The following is a 19,511-nucleotide window of genomic DNA, read 5'->3' on the forward strand; positions in this document are numbered from 1 at the left end:
ATTGTACCATTCAAAAAATTCTTCTCTTTCTTTGGTCATCATGGTGTCTACCCCGTAGAACTCGGGTTTCGGATAAGGTCCTACATAATTCTGATTTTCCACAGTATTCCAAAAATGTGGGAAATAACCTTTTTTGTCTGATGTGAACCCCATAGCCTTTGGAATAGCGCTCAGTCTCATAGGGAGAAAAGAGAGACTATCGATGTATCTCTGTTTATACTCAACATCTTGAAAACACAAGATTTTACCACCTTGCGCTATGATGTTAGGGGTGATACCTTCCTTCACTAAATGGTTCAACAAAAGGTATGAATCATACCCTCTAGCGTTGTGCGCTATGAATGTATAACTTTTATACTTTTCCTTGCGATACTTTCTAAAGAATGATGCCACGCATTTGTCCCCTTTTGCTGTCCACTCCCTACCTTTGAAATCAATGCAACATATATAATTAGCTACGTGGTAACCTGTTTCTTGATTCGTCTCAAAATCGTAAAAGACGTACTTTTCATCGGGAATTTCAAATATTATAGGTTGCATAAAACATTCATGTGTGATTTCTGAATCAACTTTGGCTCCACAGTTTTTACAACGATTGGTTTGACACTGATGCTTTTTCGATCCTTTACTCTGATCCTGCACGGTATTGCATTTAGGGCAGTAGAATCTAGTTTTGCATAAAGTTTGATCACCGCTTGGATCGATCACTGTTTTATGTTTATCATAACAATACTGCGATCTGCAAACCCTTAGACAATCTTCACATTGTACAGTCTTTTTAGACCGTTTAGGACAGTCTTTGTCAAGACATACGTTGCAATGAAAATCGCATTTGTGATGTTTCTGATTGTTAAAGCCGGTGGAACAGTAGGGGCAGACATAGGATGTACCTAAAACACCTTTAAGATTTTTGACGCCGTAATAATGGTTATCTTGCAAGAACAGGTAAACGGTTTTGTCATGAGGCATGTTAGTGTTCTGAAACAAACTATACCCCTTCTTTTCATCACTTCGGTACAACACTATGATTTTGCAGTTCAAATGTTGCTCAAAGCGTGCGATATGTGCAAAGCTAACCATTTCATCTATGGATAAACCTACATCATTTTGCAGTTGCCTCGCTATTTGTTCTACTTCGAAAATGTTTTTCTCAGGATTCAATATTTGAGAAACGCATAAGGCAAAACAGAGGTTATCTTTGTTGTGAAAAACATACAGATGTTTAATCTTTTTCTGAATAAAATCTGTGCTGAAGATACCCGATAGCTTTTTTTTCCCTCCACCCTGAGGAGCGTGCACAATCCGAATAACTAATTGTAAAGTTTCATCGGAAAGTATTTCAAATTTACTCTGGATGGAGTTTTCAAACAACATCAGAAAGGAATTCAGATCGATACCCCCATCATTTATCTGAACACGCGACGAAACATTGAGCGAATCACCCTGAATTTCTACAAACACACCATCACTCGGTCCAACTATTTCACCATTGGCAACATTGAGCATTTCATTTAAAATCTCAAGAACATAATTGTAAAATTCTGCAAAGCTGTCGACGTTACCGAGAGAAAAAAAGTTTATCCTTCTTCTAATTTCAGTGGTGCGGAATCTGTCTAAGCGATTTATATTGATATTTGGGTCAAGATCACCTCCCGTTTGTACATCACCATCGTCAGGTGGATTGTCATTGGGGTTATTCTCAGTATTAGGTGAAGGAGGAGGAGAATTGTCATTGGGGTTATTCTCAATATTAGGTGAAGGAGGAGGAGAATTGTCATTGGGGTTATTCTCAATATTAGGTGAAGGAGGAGGAGAATTGTCATTGGGGTTATTCTCAATATTAGGTGAAGGAGGAGGAGAATTGTCATTGGGGTTATTCTCAATATTAGGTGAAGGAGGAGAATTGTCATGATAATCAGGACTGGTTAATGAATTTTGACTTAAATTTATCAGATTATCATTTAATCTCAAAAGACTTTGATTTAGTTCATAGAAAAAATCTGACAAAATTTCAGGATTATTTTCTGAGGTATTAACAGGAGACGTTAAACATTCAAAGTCTGTGGTTGGCTTAGAAGGTTCTGACAAACTGTCATTAAGCTGTTTTACAGCATCTAACAGAAAAGGATTCAGAGTTGTACACGTGTCGTATTCATTGAGTGTGTTTTGTAATTTCGATAAGCTGTGCTCCAGTTCAAAGAAAACATCATGCAAACTTTTAGCTGTATTTTCTGAGGTATTAACAGGAGACGTTAAACATTCAAAGTTTTGGGTTGGATTTACTGACAAACTGTCATTAAGCTGATTTACAGCTTCTAACAGAAAAGGATTCAGAGTTGTGTACGTTTCGTGTTCATTCAATGTAGTTTCTAATTTTGAAATACTGCGTTTTAGTTCGCAGATTATCTGAGTGCTATTTAAATCATGTGAAAAAGGACTGATGTTAGGCTTCTTAGCTTCATTGTTTAAAACCTCGTTGTTAGGGCGTTTTTGCGCCATTTGACTAATACAATAAAGCAAATGAATAAATAAACATTAAATAAAATAAGTTTTACATTCTTGAGTCAACAGTCGATGGCTCTTCACAGACGACAGCATTCGTAGAAAGTAGCATCATAATAGTTTCAGATTGTTTTTACTGAAATCTAAGGATGAAAAAATACAAAAAGCTTCAATTAGGACTAGGAAGTACACACAAAATTATGAATAACATATTGTACTTTACTTACAGGGGAAGAGCTTCATCATAAGTGGATGTGTTCAAGTAGGAGGTGTCTCCAGTTCATAACTGTTTAGGACGTTTGACTAAAGAGATACGAAAATTTTCATGAATAACATTATAAAATACATATTACATATATATATACATTTATATATAAATATATATATATATATATATTTACTTACCCTAAGGACTTAGTCTTGGAGCTTGTAAAATATTAGCTATCACGTCTGTTCTTGTTTGTTCTTAATCTAAAAAATAAAAATAAAATAAATAAATAAATATATAACATTTTTAAAATGAAATATAAAGTAATATTCTTAAATTAATCTTATTTTACGTTATAAATGTCAGTTCTTACCTTTTGGTTCCAGTCCGAACAGTATATCATCCAAAGTTGAATGTCAGCGTGTAATGCGTAGATTTTTGAGCTCCTAGATATACTGAGTCACTTATCGTAAACTTTTCTGACGTACAGCGAGGAGGAGGGTTTAGGAGGGGCAGCGTTAAGACATCTTCAAATGTCATTTTTTATCGTATGAAAACAGTATGTTTTGGGGTGTGGGTCATAGACCGTGGGGAGAAAATGAACGATTTTAAAACAATCTTTAATCACTAAAACACCATTAATCATTTAGAACTTGGAGTTAGAAAATTAAAAATTTACTTATGTATACCCTGTATGTGTGTGTGTGGGGGTACGTGCGTGTGTCATAACCGTTTGATGGGGGGGGGGGGTGGGGGTTGAGACCGTTGGACGATTCCTGTAATTCCAAAGTGGTGGGGGTTCACTTATGTGTGTGCGCGCGATAAAAGGGGTGGGGTGGTTGATCGTTAGCGATTACGGTAGCGAGTGTGCGACTGATAAAGCGTAGCTCGTGACTTGACACCTGTGATGAAACAGAGCCTGTGCGCGCGTGTGTGCGCGATAAAGGGGTGGGGGGCTCGCGTATGTGCGCGCGCGATAAAGGGGTTCATCGTGGGGGTCGTAGATATCTATAATAAAACAGAGCGAAGGGCGGGAATTACGGTTAAAATACACGTTTATGATTGGTTGAGGGGAGGGCGGGAAATCCGGGGGTAAAATACACGCTTGTGATTGGACGAAGCGAGGGCGGGACTTTTGAACAAGGGCGGGAAAATACACGCTTATTGGTCGATGACAGGGCGGGACTTCCGAGCAAATAAACGCTTCTGATTGGACGAGAGGGCGGGACTTCCTGTCAAATACACGCTTCTGATTGGACAAGGGGCGGGACTTCCCTTCCAAAAGGGGGCGGGGCTGACGTGGGATGACGTGGCACGCTCTGATTGGCCCAAATGACCTGTCAAAACGAAGTTACAAAAAGTGCCTCATATATCTCTCTCTAATATATTTTAATTTGCCTTCACAAAATATTTAATTTTCCTCTTAACATATAGCTTCTAATGAAGCAAAATTGGAACCTCAAACACCTTGACTAATTAATTTTAAACAGCAAAGATGTTGGAAGTTTAAATAATTTGCTTGTTTACTGCTGGACTTATGGGTTTAATGTTGCTAATAGTGGTGGCCCCTGTCAAATATCTCAGGGGGATGGCAATTATTGAGATGGCAACTGGTGACTTGTTCAATATTCTCAGCTACAGTTAGAGAGAAAGTCAGAGAACACTACAGCACACTAATCTGGCCTTACTGTCTGCCCTACACTCGTCTCCTGTCTCCTTCTCGGGCTAGAGTACGCTGGCGTCGCTCTGTTGACTGCCGCTTCTCCCCGTATGTTTTGTTTTGTTTGTTCCCCGTTCCTGCTGACTTTGTGGATTCCCGGTTGTAATCTTCGCGGTTATTCGACTGTCTTCCCCAACACTGCGGATTCAGGCCGGCTTGCACCGAGGCTGTCCTGCCCTAGCTCTGTGGATTCCCGGCCGGTTAGCTTTGCTGCTGTCCTGCCCTAATCTGCGGTTTTCGGCTGCTGTTCCAGTTAGCTTTGCCGCTGTCCTGCTCCAACTTTGCGGATTTCGACTGCTGTTCCAGCGGGCCTCGCCGCTGTCCCGCTCCAACCTCGCAGATCTCGGCTTCGGTTCCAGCGGGCCTCGCCGCTGTCCTGCTCCAACTTCGCGGATCCCGGCTGCTGTTCCGGCTGGCTTCGCTGTTGTCCTGCTCCAACTTTTCGGATCCCGGCTACTGTCCCGCTTAGCTTCGTTACTGCCCTGCCCCAAATCTGTGGTTCCTGCCTACAGTGTCTGCTAGCACTGCGGCTATGCAATTACTTTGCTCCAACCCATTGACAATGCACCTGCTATCTGCTATGACTCTATTACTGGCTATTCCACTTTTTCCCATCCTTGATTGCCCCCACATGAACCCAGACCCCCTGTTCAACTCACTGTTTGTTAGTTATACGGCTGATGAACTACATAAATATAGGTATTCTCACTGCCTTTCCAAACATTCTGCTGTTGCTGCCTGCAGAGCTGGTATACTCAACCGGCGACGCTATCTTCACCGTGGCTCAAGGCTAAATCGCAATAAATCTGTACACTATACCAATGGTAGTAACATTTGCTCTTTCTGGACACTGTCTCGCCCACCTTCTCATTCTACAAAACGTTTTTCTAATCTGTCTAATTTACGCCCTCTTACCCCTGTTCCCCCTAGTTCCTCGTTTGCCCTCCTTAATGTCCGCTCACTCACTAACAAATCTTATCTGTTGCAAGAATTAATATTGGACAATTCACTTGATCTCCTTTTCCTAACAGAAACATGGCAACAACCAGGTGATTACTATTCTCTCAACCAAGCAACCCCACCCAACTTTAATTATGTGCAAAAACCACGTTCCTCAGGTCGTGGGGGCGGTCTGGCAGTGATCTTTAAAAACAATCTCAGAATTACTGAACTTGTTTTCTCATCACCATCATCTTTTGAGTATCTTGCAGTCAAAACACCTGGCTCTATTACCGTACTCCTCATCTATCGCCCCCCCAAATCTAATTCATCCTTTTTCTCTGAACTATCTGAGCTACTCACTCTCGCTAACTCTTCTTCTTCTCGACTGTTGCTACTTGGTGACTTCAATATACACGTTAACACTCCTGACAACAAGTTAGTGACTGATTTTTTAGCTCTCCTTGACTGCTTTTCCTTCACTCAACATGTAGATTTTCCTACTCATGACAAAGGTCACACACTTGACCTAGTCTGTTCTTCTTCTGTCCTGGTTCACAACCTTCATCCTCTCCTGTTTCCACTCTCTGACCATAAGCTCCTTCTATTCTCTGTCCCTATGAATGTAGCTCACCAATCTGTTAAAAGACTTATCTCTTTCCGTAATATTAAATCTGTTGATCCCTGTTCCTTCGCTCAGTCCATCAATATGAGCTTTCCTGTTCTCACTGCTCCATCCTCTCCTGAGGTACATGCCACAATGCTTAACTCTGCTCTTTCCGCGTCCCTCAACGCTTCTGCTCCTGCGAAAACCAAATTGGTCTCTTTCACCACTTCTGCTCCCTGGTTCACCACTGAGCTGCGTGCTATGAAACAAGCCGGACGTCAGCTTGAAAGGCTGTACAAAAAAACCAAATTAACGGTGCATGCTGATGCTTATCTGCAACACATGCGCAAATACAGAGATTCCTTACACACCACCAAGTCTAGGTATCTCTCAGGTCTTATTAATAGGCCTAATGCTAACCCCCGTAATCTCTTTACAACAATCTCTAAACTTTTCAAAGCCCCTGGCAGCAACATGACACCCTCCTCTGAACTCTGCAACTCCTTCTTACACTTCTTTGAAGATAAAATTTCCAATATTAATAACTCTCTTACGATTATCTCATCTAAATCCACCTTTCCTTCCTCACTGTCTCCACAGCCCTCAGTCTGTTCTATATCCACGCCCTGTTTTTCTGATTTCAGCCCGGTTACTCCTTCTCTTATCAGTGATATCATTACCCATTCTAAAAGTACCACCTGCTCTCTTGATCCCCTCCCTACCTCACTAACGAAAGCCTGCATGACTGCTTTGGTCCCTCATCTAACCTCTATTATTAACCATTCACTGTTTTCTGGCTATGTCCCCTCAGTTTACAAATTAGCTGCAGTTACACCTATCCTTAAAAAACCTGGTCTTGACCCAGCAAATCTAAATAATTTCCGTCCGATTTCAAATCTTCCATTTTTTTCTAAAATCCTTGAGCGTGTCGTAGCCACCCAGCTGACAACATATCTAGAATCCAATAACCTCCTCGACTCATTTCAGTCTGGTTTTCGTCCTCACCATAGTACCGAAACTGCCTTGGTCAAAGTTATCAATGATCTGCTGGTGGCTGCAGATACGGGAGCTCTAAGTATTCTGGTCCTCCTTGACTTAAGTTCTGCCTTTGACACAGTAAATCATGCCATCCTCCTCTCAAGACTGCGTGAGCTGGGTGTCACTGGTTCTGCCCTTGACTGGTTTAGATCTTACCTAACAGATCGAAAACAATTTGTCACACTTTCTGGACATAGTTCAACCATCTCATCCATCTCACAAGGGGTCCCACAAGGCTCTGTCCTTGGCCCATTACTGTTTATTGTCTATGTACTTCCCCTCGGCTATATTATCCGTCATTTCAATCTTGATTTTCACTGTTATGCTGATGACACACAGATTTACCTCCGGACCAATTCTTTCAACAACCCACCACTCTCCAAATTGGAACTTTGTCTCTCAAAAATCAGGCACTGGATGACACAAAATTCACTAATGCTTAATAGTAATAAAACTGACCTAATCCTCATTGGCTCCAAATCTACTCTAAATAAAACTGGCTCCCTCACACTCTCAATTGATGATGTCACCCTGTCCCCCTCCACTGTGGTCCGAAATCTTGGTGTCACCCTCGACTCTACGCTCACGTTTCATTCCCATGTTAGTTCCGTCATAAAAACCTCATTCTTCCACCTTCGCAACATTGCTAAAATCCGTCCTTCTCTTTCCCAGTCTGCCTCTGAACGCCTCATCCATGCATTCATCTCCAGCCGTCTTGACTATTGTAACTCTCTTCTTTCTGGCATTAGCTCCTCACTACTACATAAACTCCAAATGGTCCAGAACTCTGCTGCCCGTCTCCTCACCCACACCCGGTCCCACCACCACATCACCCCAGTTCTCCACAACCTCCACTGGCTTCCTGTTAAATATCGTATTCAGTTCAAAATCCTCCTTCTCACCTACAAAGCTCTCAATAACCAAGCTCCCTCTTACTTATCGGACCTTCTTCAACCATACACACCTAATCGCATTCTCAGATCTTCCTCAGCCGGTTTACTCACCATTCCCCCTTCTAAGCTGCGTAGTCTTGGAGATCGAGCCTTCTCCAGACATGCCCCCCGCCTCTGGAACTCCCTTCCTCCAGAAATTCAACAGTCAACATCTCTATCACTATTTAAATCCAAACTTAAAACACACCTGTTTGCGGCTGCATTTAATCCCTCTGTTTCTGATTAGCCCTTGTTTTTTTTTTTTTTTTAAACCTTGTTCCTGTTTTGTATCATTGTATGTTATGTAGTGTTATGGATGTGATTGTCTTTATGTGTTCATCTGATTGTGACAGCGTCTTTGGGTTACTGAAAAGCGCTTTAAAAATTCCATTTATTATTATTATTATTATTATTATTACTGTCAGGATTCTGCCAGTTACATTGTGGCTCTTGGTACCTACGCATATATGTACCTTTGTGTGTTGTTTTTAACAGGTTATGCTACTGGTCAATAGTAACAGACTGCCTCCACATGCTATGCCAAAATGGCAGACTTGTGATTGGTCCTTTTATGTGTCAGTCAAATTTATTTTTATGCAGTAGTAGGCTGTTCTTGGCCACGTGAAGTGGCAAAAGGTACTTCTAAAGACCATTGTTAAATGGCTAAGTTAAGAGCGAGCCAGCCAGAAAATTGTTATGTACAATGTACAAATGAATCAGGAAAATAATCTTAGAGTGTCACATAACACTGAACATTTTCTTTCTAGTTACCACATGTAGAAATCCACCAGTAAACACTAGGTGGCACTTCCTAAGCTGCAGAATTCAGTTCCATATGAATATGAGTTCCATATGTGCAATATGTAGTGAGCAATGTAGGGAATAGTGAGTAAACAAGCCTCAAGTTATGTATGAGGAAAACATGTTAGAGCAACCCTCCCAGAACCCATAGAGGAGGCACTTCAACATCAACACTTTAAAAAATGAATTCATTCATTCATTCATTCATTATCTGTAACTGCTTTTTCCAATTCAGGGTCGTGGTGAAGATCAAAAATTGAAATATATAATTATATATTATATGGATAACTTTCAACCATAATGAAATGACCCAAAAATGTGGTATTGTATGGAACAAAATTTGATTCTGAAAAGATTGTTATTCTGATGAAGGACAATTTGTGAGCAACAGATCATATTTCATTTTCATGCATCACTTAATGCTTGTCGTCATCGGTAGTGGCAGTGACATTCAAGCTATATCACAAATATCTCCATGCTTCCTAATGGACTGCACTCATAATGAAAAAAATTAACTCTGCAGTCAATAGCTGAATATAAATGAATTTTTCTTAGTACTTAGGTGTAGAACTACATCATGCACTACACTGGCTTTAGAGACCATGTGTGCGATGGAGCCCTTTGAATGTCCCATATAATTTCAGGGACATTTGAGTTTACACTGCACACAGATATAGGGTTTTTATGTTTATGAATGTGAAGCATCAATATTGCCAAATCTGACCTAAGAAAAAAATCCCAAATTGTGTAATAAGGCTTGTAATATGAATATTAATATAATTTGATCTTAAATAGAAAGTTTGTATACATATATCCCAAATGGCTTGGGAACCTAAGGGTGGCTCAAAAATGGCACAAATAACCACAAATGTTCTATTCCTGTTGAGCAACCCATGATGATCTGATAACTGATTACTTGATTCAGCATTCGACAGCTTGTGCTTGCTCAATGCAAAAGCAAACCAACACTGTGTTTATATTTATATCAGAGAAACATGCAACAAGAGACAGGGCACATTCCTGTCAGGAATCTCTCAATAACAAAAGCTCCATCATTGTTAATGAATGAATTAGCCCTGTTCGTTTTCTCTGAGTGGAGCCAAGAACCACATTTCATGGCATAAAGGATTCATTGGGAATGATTTGTGACACTTTATGGAGTAGAAAATAAAGTTCCATTGCATTCTGCATTGTTGCTTTAATTTTCTTACAGCATCAGCCATGTAACCAGACACTCCTTCCATAATCTCTATATTTTTTAAGCACTTGAAATAGAATGGGATGCTCTATAGTTGTCACATAAGCTCCCGAGTATTGGTCAAGGGTTATAATATCCCCCTGGACTGGGCTGTGTAGAGGTGGAACTGTGTTCTGGTACTAGCAATCCAGAACTGCAGAACATCAGATCACTAATGTTTTTATGACTGCCATTAAGTTTTTAATGTTTTAACATCTAGTGCAAAGCAGACTAAAACATGTTCACACATTCACAGATAAAAATATCTGAATATTATAGAAAATTTCAATCATATTACCCTGGCTCTCTCATCCCTACTCTGACTACCTTTCAAATTACCACATTGACTACAAAGTGTTCAGCCAACTAAGTATACTGTTAAGTTTCATGTATGCTCATGATTATTAATGGGAATGGAAACTGAGTCTTCTGTCTATACTTTGCATTCATTGTGTGTATATTTTTGTATGTTATGAATACAGATAAAAAAGAGCAGTACCACTGGAAAACGTGGGGGCAGTATAGCCAATAGCAACTATTTGTGTATATATATATATATATATATATATATATATATATATATATATATATCAACATGTGTTTGACATTGTTCTTTTAGTTCCCCACTGGATGGTGATTTGCCACTGGGCAGGGAGCTGACTTTCACCTTGGCAGCTAGCTAGAATCACAGCTTTGATTCTCGGCCATACTCCTCACTAAGAGGACTTTAAAACTGGCTGGGGCTATTACCAAATCTGCAGGCAGAAGCTAGTCATAAAGTTAAGGCCAGAAGCTGCCGATGTGTTTGAGTGCTCCTCTGGAGATCCAGCTGTGTAAGGGAACCATGGGTGGGCAGCATGATTGACCACCCTGGAGAGTTACAAGAGCAAGCCTTACTTGTTGTTTTTGTTTATTTTTTTTCATTTTCTCAACAAAAATATCATGTTTTCTGTTATTTGGGATGGGGGATGCTTTGTAAAAATGGTTAACATAGTGTCATATTTTTAACATTTTTATGATATTTACATTTGCCCTTATCTAGAGCGATATTTATGTTAATCATACTAATTATGTCTCTCGTCCAAAGACTGTAACTGAAGCTGCATTTTCCTTCATGAACTAGGAGTGTAACCTAACAATACAATGTTTAAGGCAGAGGTGTTATACACTATACTACACCAATCACAAGAAAAATAAAGCACTGTTAAATTAACATAATTATAATTAGGTAATAATCATTGCTGTACAATTTTAAAATATGTATCTGCATTTTTGTAGATTTTTATGTTAACAACATCATTTAAACACACCAGCTGTCCTTCATATCATGTGGACATTTCATGATGAATTACCTAATAGAAATGCTCCAAAATTATTTGGAATAAAATCGTTTTACATAGACTTACATTGAAAGTTAAGAAGGTTATTCCTTCACCTGTAAAGTTACTAGTTTGGGAGATACCGCCTGCCGGGCCGGCCTAGAAGAGTCATTTATGCGACTGAGTGACTGACTGATTGACACCTAATTTTCATGCGAATGCGTGAGTAGGAACTATTAATTCAGCCGTATTTCACAGAGAGAACTTAAGGTGGCACCACTACACTGTCTGTTGTTAGTTCAGTCATATTTCACATTCCACTTTAGTGACCAAACGCACTCTTTTCCCTGGACAAGTAATCATTTAGGACGATCAAATGCGTCCTAAAAATTTTTAATTGCCCAAAATGTCCAGGATTTTGCTGTCTGCAGGCTTTCCCCTGTCCCGTTTCTTGCCATCACCCCTAAAACCTTTATTAAAACGTTCACTTTGATTACATTGTTGAAAGGTGAGCAGAAGGCGTGAGGGTTGAAGTGTTCAAGAGGTCAGAGAGCTGAGAGCTGAATTGGGACACACTCACGCTGCTTCAGCGCTGTGGGTCCACCATTCACCGCGGTGAACAGATCAGTGTTTTACTGGAGCCTTGAACAGAAATGTGTTGAATGTTGTTAAAGTAATATTTATCATAGTCTCTTCTTTATGTTTAGATAATGTTTCTGTTACCCAGCATTTTGTTTTCTACTATATATTAAACAAACAAATGCGATGCCCTGTTGCTTTATCAATTATAAATTATTTGGTTGATGTAGTATAGTACAAGTTGCTTTAATTTCATCTCAACATGGTGCTTCAGTTTTACAGGCTTTTTCCATGATTATACACACACTGTCAGCAACTAACAAGATCAAATGATTTATAGTTTATTATTATTTGTTTTTATTGTAAAAAATAAAAAGTCATTGATTTGAAGCACCAAAGCTTCCCCAGACATTCCAGTGACAAGGGTATGTATTTTGGGTGTTCCTGTTTTTGAAATACCAGAAAAAGTTCTGTTACAATGGTTATATGGCCAATGGCTGTCTGGCAAAATTGGGCTTACCTAGTTTCTCTTTGTAAATTTGACAGTGATGATATGCAAAAACCATTTCCAAAATGTTGGGACACTATGCAGATTCTGAATAAAGACTAAATGCATTGATGTGTAATCTTTCAAATAACACGAAGACAACATTTTTAATGTTTTAAAAAACATTTTAGTTTGGTCCCAGCAACATGTTCCAAAACAGTTGGAACAAGGCAAAAAAAAACCAGCAAAGTTGTATAATGCCAGGTGACCTGATTAGTTTTTTAAAAAAGGATATTTTTCAGAAGTAAATATAATTAGGGGTTCACCACTCTATGAAGAGCTTTTTTGTAATGTACTTCTGCCATCAAATTACATTTGGGACTATATGTTTCAACATTTCAAATGTGTATTGTGCATGTGTGTGGCTGTTGCTGATCAAATGTTTGTGTTGTAACATGACAGACAACACTGTCTCCTGCTGTTTTATCTACTTCTCTTCCGTAACACTGCCACTGACCATTGGACTGGTTCCAATACATGTATGAAGAAAGCATTGGCAGCTGTGTGAAATGGAGATATTGCAGCTGAAACAAAGGTTGGTTGAAATGATGTGCATGATCTGACAGGTTCATTATTGGGCATCTGTGCATGTTTATTTTCGCTTCACCTTTCTTTGTTCCTGTTAGATAAGGCACACACACAAAATGGCCTGTCTGTGTTCTTTATAAAGGAACAGGAAACACAAGTTAAAATTTTCCTGAATTATTTAAAATAATTATCACACACTTTAAAATATGATAATTAATATTAATTGAATTAGTGAATATGTGAGTGTGCGTTGCCCTTCGAAGGACTGGCCCTCCCTCCAGGATGTGTCCCGGACCCACTGAAACCCTGAACTGGATAAGTGGTTACAGACAATTAAATAATTAATTAATTAATTAAATAATTAATAATTTAATTAATGATAATAACAGGATGGCACGGTAGTACAACAGCTGTCACACAGCTCCAGGGTCCTGGGGTTGTGGGTGTGAACACCAATCCGAGTGATTGACTGGCACCCCCTCCAGTTATTTTTTTCCCTCAAATATATCATTTCATGTTAAAAGACATGAAACTTCTGAGGGTAAACAACCCAGAGAACAGCATTTCCCTATTATAGACATTCCCTTTAACGTAGCACCCCTTTGGGGTGAAACTTTGAGCAAGAGATCTCTACTCTAGATCCTCTAGAATCTCTATAATAGATTTGCTAATAGGTTTCTGAAAATGTTTAATGATATTTTCCATAACTGTCAAAAATGAAAGTCAGATTCTAATGTTCTTGGTTGTTTCTCAACATATTTATGATTTGAGCAATAAAATGAGAGACACTTTGACCTCTAACCACTACATGACCCACATTATGGGCCCTGCTGGGGCATAACTGAAACATTTGCATGTAAACAAAATAAAACAAAAATGTTTCCCAGTGGTATATTGAGAGAAATTAGTAACATATGTAGTTTCTTACGCAATAGTTTTTGGATTTAGTGCTACCCTCTGAGTCTGTTCATTCGATTAAACATTGTACACTATATGCCTAAAACACATAATTTTTCACCCCTTATGGTCAGTGACTTCAACTTTAAACAAGGATTGTATATCTCTGTAAAAAAGCATGCAATGACATGGAATGATCTAGAACAGCCAATGACAAGTGTTGCCTGGGTTGGAATGTGGAATAATGGAGTTCCATCTTCTATCTCTAGTTGGAGTGGTGTTTGTGATCCAGATCTAATCATCCAACATCAGTACCTGACCTCATTAATGCTCCTGTGTCTGCCATAAAATCCCCACTGCAGTTTTCCCCATGTCTAAAGCCTTCCAAGATATTCAGAAGCTGTTACAGTGTCATAGGTACCCTTAATTTAACAATAACAGCAACAACAACAACAACAAAATAAAGAAAGATAGGTGTCTATAAACATTATTTTTTCTTATTATTTTATTATTTTATTGCATTTTTTCTTTCTTTCTTTCTTTCTTTCTTTCTTTCTTTATCTCTCACCCAAGAGAAATATCCACTTCCATGTGACATTAGCTGTCATGCCCAGACTGTAACTTTCTTTTGGAAAGCTAATAAAGTCACAGCTAGGCATTCTGAAATTTTCATAGGCCCTTTTTTCTGGTCTTTCTTTCCTGGCCATGTGGTTTCTCTGAGAATTTCCGTGTTGAATTTGGCAGTAGCTGCCTCGCTTTTCGAGGCTGGAAAAGTGTGGTAATGTGTGCAGTACTGTTGACGTTTCTAATTGGATGGCGGTGGCTCAGAGAGTGAGGAGAGGACGCTGAAGCTCAGTCTTGGCCACTACAGGAAACCTGGACTTTATCTATGTCTTTTAAGAAATCTGCGGGATTATATGTGGTGTTTCGAAATGGCTCACTGTGGCTTTGTTAGCTTTAAAAGTGAAAGCTAGTTACAATGTGAGTACCACATGTAATGCCTCATTGGCAGTGGGACTTTCACAGTAAAGAAGAATGGAAAAAAGATAGAATATATGTAATCAGAATCTTTTTGAACGTTTATACAATTTCCTCTCCAATTTCAGTAACTGCCAATTCAATCCACCGGCTAGATCTCCTATCATGACCAACACCATCAAGCCTGAATGGCACCCAAGTCAAATCCTTGAGGTTATTTGCATAAAAAAATGGACATAATCAATCCATAGTAATTATAGTGAAAAAAGACAGGATACCTTTTTTATTAAAAAAGGGGAAACATTCTGTTTTATTTTTTATTATGAAAAACAAAAATACATAGGCAAATAAACAAGTTGCATCCAACACAACAATGCAATTTCATCTTACCAACAACTTTATATAGATATATAGATTAATTATTCTCTGTCTTAGAGCATAGGAGACAAACAAAGATCCTGTACATAATACATTCTGAGGAAAAACAAAACGATGAAACTGTGGTTCATGAGCTTGAACCGAGACATATTTTGTTCTGGTATTCATTTACTGCAAAAATACTTTCTCTCCATATACATATAAATATATTTATGCTGTGCAAACTGCAAGTGTATGGTCCCACCCAGAAAAGCAGGGCTTACAAAGGAAGACGTCAGTCATTCATTCCTATGAATACAACGAGTGTGAGTGAGTGAATGGGCCCAAAGGAAATGAATGAATGAATGAATGAATGGAAAATGTTGTTGTAAACTCTTATGTTCAACATATTAACACTTTGAGTACACAATAAAGCAAAGAGTCTTGGCTATATATAAGTTTGGGGCTTCGAAACCCAAGAAAATTCCAGAGCCCTGTCACTGGTTAAAGCCAAGATACATATAATTATTAAATAATATTACACAAAATATCAAAATACTTTCTGGGAGCCAGCTTCCCAATATTTCTGCAATTTTATGGATCTTAACTTCAGTGTATGTGAAGCAAAGATTTCTCTATGGTTTCTCGTTATATTTTCCATCTTTTTGTGTACTTCTGTAGTAATGATAAATAAGACAGCGGTTCAGTAATATATAACACAAACACACTCATTTAAAAGTCCCTGACTCTTCAATCCTGTACACTATTTCACAAGGGTTGGACTTGGAAGTTGCTGGAAGTTGAGGTATCACACGACAGCAAAACATTGGTGGATGTGAAAAGAACAGCATGTGACCTTCACTATCCAATTAGATTTGCTCTTCCTCCTCAGGTTTCTGTCCACTTTTGTTTCACCACTTGCCTGGGATTGGGGTGCCACACTCGTACCATGCCACATAAGTGATGTGGGAGTTGCCACCTATTTGGCCAAAATGGACAGGCTCTTGCCTCACTGCCCTGTAAAAACCTGTGAAATTAAAAAAAAATATGGGTCAATTATGGGTCAGTGGAAAGGCCTTTGTTCTTTACAAAATGAGAATCTGAAGTGGAAAGTGAAATGATAGTAACCCAGATTCCTCTGGCTTGGCTGGAGTCAGCCTAGATACAAAACTAGCCAAACATATGTGTAAGTCTGAAAGGCACATGTATTTCTGCATATGGATCAGCCTAAATATATTATACAGTATATTTTTGTATTATTAAATATTGCTGATAAAAAATAAAGTTCTGTAAATCCAATTCTCCTTTCTAGAGACACTCACTAAATAAACTACTGCTGATTACAGAAAGTAAATCATATCAAACCACTATGAATATCTTTTGAAAAATAAGATAGTCAAATTCATATGTAATTAATTATTCAGCTAATGAGTTTATATGACTTTATATATCACTGGCATTACAGATTAAGTTTCTGATTGTCTGATATTTCGTTGCAATTGTACCTGTCCTGGATGGCAGCTGGTTTGCAGGCAGCTGAGGGCCAGTTCTTCCGTCCAAGAAAGAGTCCACAAATTGACAGTGGTCTTCTCCATGACCCGTCTGATCTCCGATATTGTAGAATTTGCCTGAGAAACAGGTATGTGGTGTTTTTAATGTTAGTCAATGATCTGCTAATTTGAGGAACCTGCTAAATACTACAAGTGCTACATGGATGTGGATATTTTGCCTGCTAATTGGCTCAGTGACAAGGAATTCAGCTTGCTCACATTACTGCTAGAAGTCAGATGATTATCTTGTGGAGGATATTCTCAAATGTTGTATAGTATGTTTGCATAATGCATGCAGGGCAATACTGATAATAAACATAAAGTATACATTACGTTTGCCAATCAGATGTGGCAAATGGATGCAGTGCTGAACTACAGATTATAATAATAATAATAATATATATATATATTGGAATAATTGAATTGGAATACCCCTTACATTTCTGCTGCAATATACTGTAGTTCAATAGTCATGGGTATTATGTATTGGAGCTTAACTAGAAAACTCAAACCTAACACTTAACACTTAAGTCTCAAGATCTTAAAACTAACATGGAGTACTGACCATTCAGAGAGTCACTCAAGTAGATCTTGTATCGGAGTGAGTTGCAAAGCTGTATGCCGACAAATTTGCGGTACCATGTTCTCTTCACATACTGCTTTCCATTGCACTCTGAGTACGAATCTGTCTTGAATGGGAACTGTGTCCATATAGCATCTTTACCTGAAACAAACAAAACACAACAAATTTCAGCTATCACTATCACTATTAAAGTATTTTATATCATTATGTACTCACTGTGCCCATTGTTAAAAAGCCCACGAGAGCATACACCAGCTAATCTAGTAAGGGGATAGTACCTTCCTTTATTACTAGGCCGAATCTGACCACAGATCTGAAGTTGTCTGGATATTTTTGTCTGTTGGGTCTAATGACACTGACATGGCTGCTAAACTGGTGCCAGCACCATAGAAACTACATGTTAGTGTCCAACTAAAAATGGCCCCATTCAAATATAAAAAAATAAATTCCATGTGAGCAGAAACTGACCAATGACAAATTAGGCTCAATGATAAATGAGGCTCAACCAGTGTATATTTGTCAAATGGGCTGCTAAAGAGCATACATAAAGTCAATGAACTGGGGACATAAAATGGGGAAAATTATATCAAATGTCATATGACAAAATATGCCTTTGGTGACAATTAACTTAAAGTTATATAGATAAAATATTTTTTAACAGCCCTCAAGACACTGATCAGGGCACATTCTCAAGTGAATGACAATAATATCTACAAGTCTTTATAAATATTTATGGAGCTTTATGCCCATTGTCATGAAAGGCTTAGGTATGTGTGATGTGTAAATCTTTTTCTAAACTGAGTTGTGTTCATACATTTTCCTGGATATTTCGGTAGAGCAGTAAAAAGTATGAAATCTCATGAGTTGATTTCATTGCCCGATGTGCCTACATGTCATCTGCTAATGCACGGCATGTAAAAACAGTCTCTGACACTAATGTTTTCTTCAGTGCAATGCTGGAGCCGTTGTCTTCACTCTGTTTTTACACCTGTGGCAAAGGCCTGCTAGACCTGTTAGCAGAGTCAAGGGGCCGTTCCATTAGACTATTTCCACTGGCTCATCACTCACACTCCTTGCTCTCTATTGACTCATTGTATTCTTTGTAAGAATATCCAATATACTTCAGTCTGTAACAGAGAGCAGGAAGACAGGAGATGAACATCTTCCAGCTCTTTGAAATGGTCACTGCAAGAGCGTTTTGTGCTGTTCGGAGGTTTTAGAATATTTCTAAGGTCGAATGTAGGGTATAATGTGATTGTGGCACAATGGGCTCTTTGAAAGATGCCACAGAAGAAAAGATTTGAGAATGTGAAGAATTTATAAAAGATAAAAAAAAGACATCCACACAATGTCTGTGACTGAAATGGCTTCCTTTTAATACTTTTAGAGTCTGTTTTTATAAAATAGCAGTCTTGGTTTTTACACTGAATCTCTGGATTATAGCATGACAAATGTAGCGGTTTAGAATGTCTCAAAGTTTTTATTGTCAAAGACTTTTTGAGGTTACAGTTTGAAATGATGGCCCTACATCATTTCTTAGTGCTTTTTGGTGACACAGAATATATCTTTATATGTGTCTATTTAGCATGATTCTCTATATTCCAGAAAGGAATCTTTGATGTAAATATATTCAGAATGTATCATTGCTTTGGACAGTTCCTCACTGGGATTTCTTTTTAAGAACAGAGTTCCTGTTTGGAACAGGACTCTGTATAATAACAGAATGTAGAATGGGATCTTTAATTTTGAGAATTTTAGAATGTTTCTGTTCTCTTCATTTCGACATCATGGATGTTTAATCTGGCTGGGAATGGGATTTGGAGGAACAAATGTGTTTTCATTCAAGATGAGTCTCCAAAGAGAGCTTCTTTCCCTTTTCTGTTCTCTCAATTTTGAATCCATGCACTCACCTGAAACATACTCGCTCACTCTGGGATCCGCTGCAGAGAGAGAGGAGGGGGAACAAATAATAGATGAGACACTCACAATCACTGGTTCATCTGAAAGCAACCTGGTTGCTGAAGCCATCAAAATGATCTGTAGGTTATAGGAAACTTAGAAAGGCCTATGTTCCAACCCTACTCTGGCTAACCATGTGTGGGCAGTGTGCCTTGAGTATAAAACTATAATAAATTCCAACAAGCAGATAAATAGTGTTTTTTTTTTTCCAAAGACTCTTTAAATAGTTC

At 38.6% G+C, this 19,511-nt stretch overlaps 1 protein-coding gene and 1 long non-coding RNA gene across 4 annotated transcripts in view; both read right to left on the reverse strand.

Moving 5' to 3' along the window:
* Positions 1–2,403: 2,403 nt before the first annotated feature.
* LOC136677881 (uncharacterized) lies at positions 2,404–2,936 on the reverse strand. Its single transcript, XR_010796442.1, has 3 exons — positions 2,908–2,936; positions 2,730–2,805; positions 2,404–2,645 (listed from the first exon to the last, which is right to left on the reverse strand). It is a non-coding gene; the product is annotated as an uncharacterized lncRNA (long non-coding RNA).
* Positions 2,937–15,198: 12,262 nt separating this feature from the next.
* The window catches only part of LOC136679115 (target of Nesh-SH3-like), a 35,478-nt gene continuing 31,165 nt past the window's right edge, over positions 15,199–19,511 (reverse strand). For all 3 annotated transcript variants that reach the window (XM_066657421.1, XM_066657420.1, XM_066657419.1), the window contains 4 exons: positions 19,233–19,262; positions 17,305–17,463; positions 16,695–16,817; positions 15,199–16,216 (listed from right to left, as the gene is read on the reverse strand). In XM_066657421.1, the coding sequence (XP_066513518.1) occupies positions 16,101–16,216; positions 16,695–16,817; positions 17,305–17,463; positions 19,233–19,262 (428 nt within the window). In that variant the 3' untranslated portion in view covers positions 15,199–16,100. The remainder of the gene's footprint in view (positions 16,217–16,694; positions 16,818–17,304; positions 17,464–19,232; positions 19,263–19,511) is intronic.

Source organism: Hoplias malabaricus, chromosome Y, assembly GCF_029633855.1.
Source record: "Hoplias malabaricus isolate fHopMal1 chromosome Y, fHopMal1.hap1, whole genome shotgun sequence".
In the NCBI taxonomy this organism is placed as follows: Eukaryota; Metazoa; Chordata; class Actinopteri; order Characiformes; family Erythrinidae; genus Hoplias; species Hoplias malabaricus.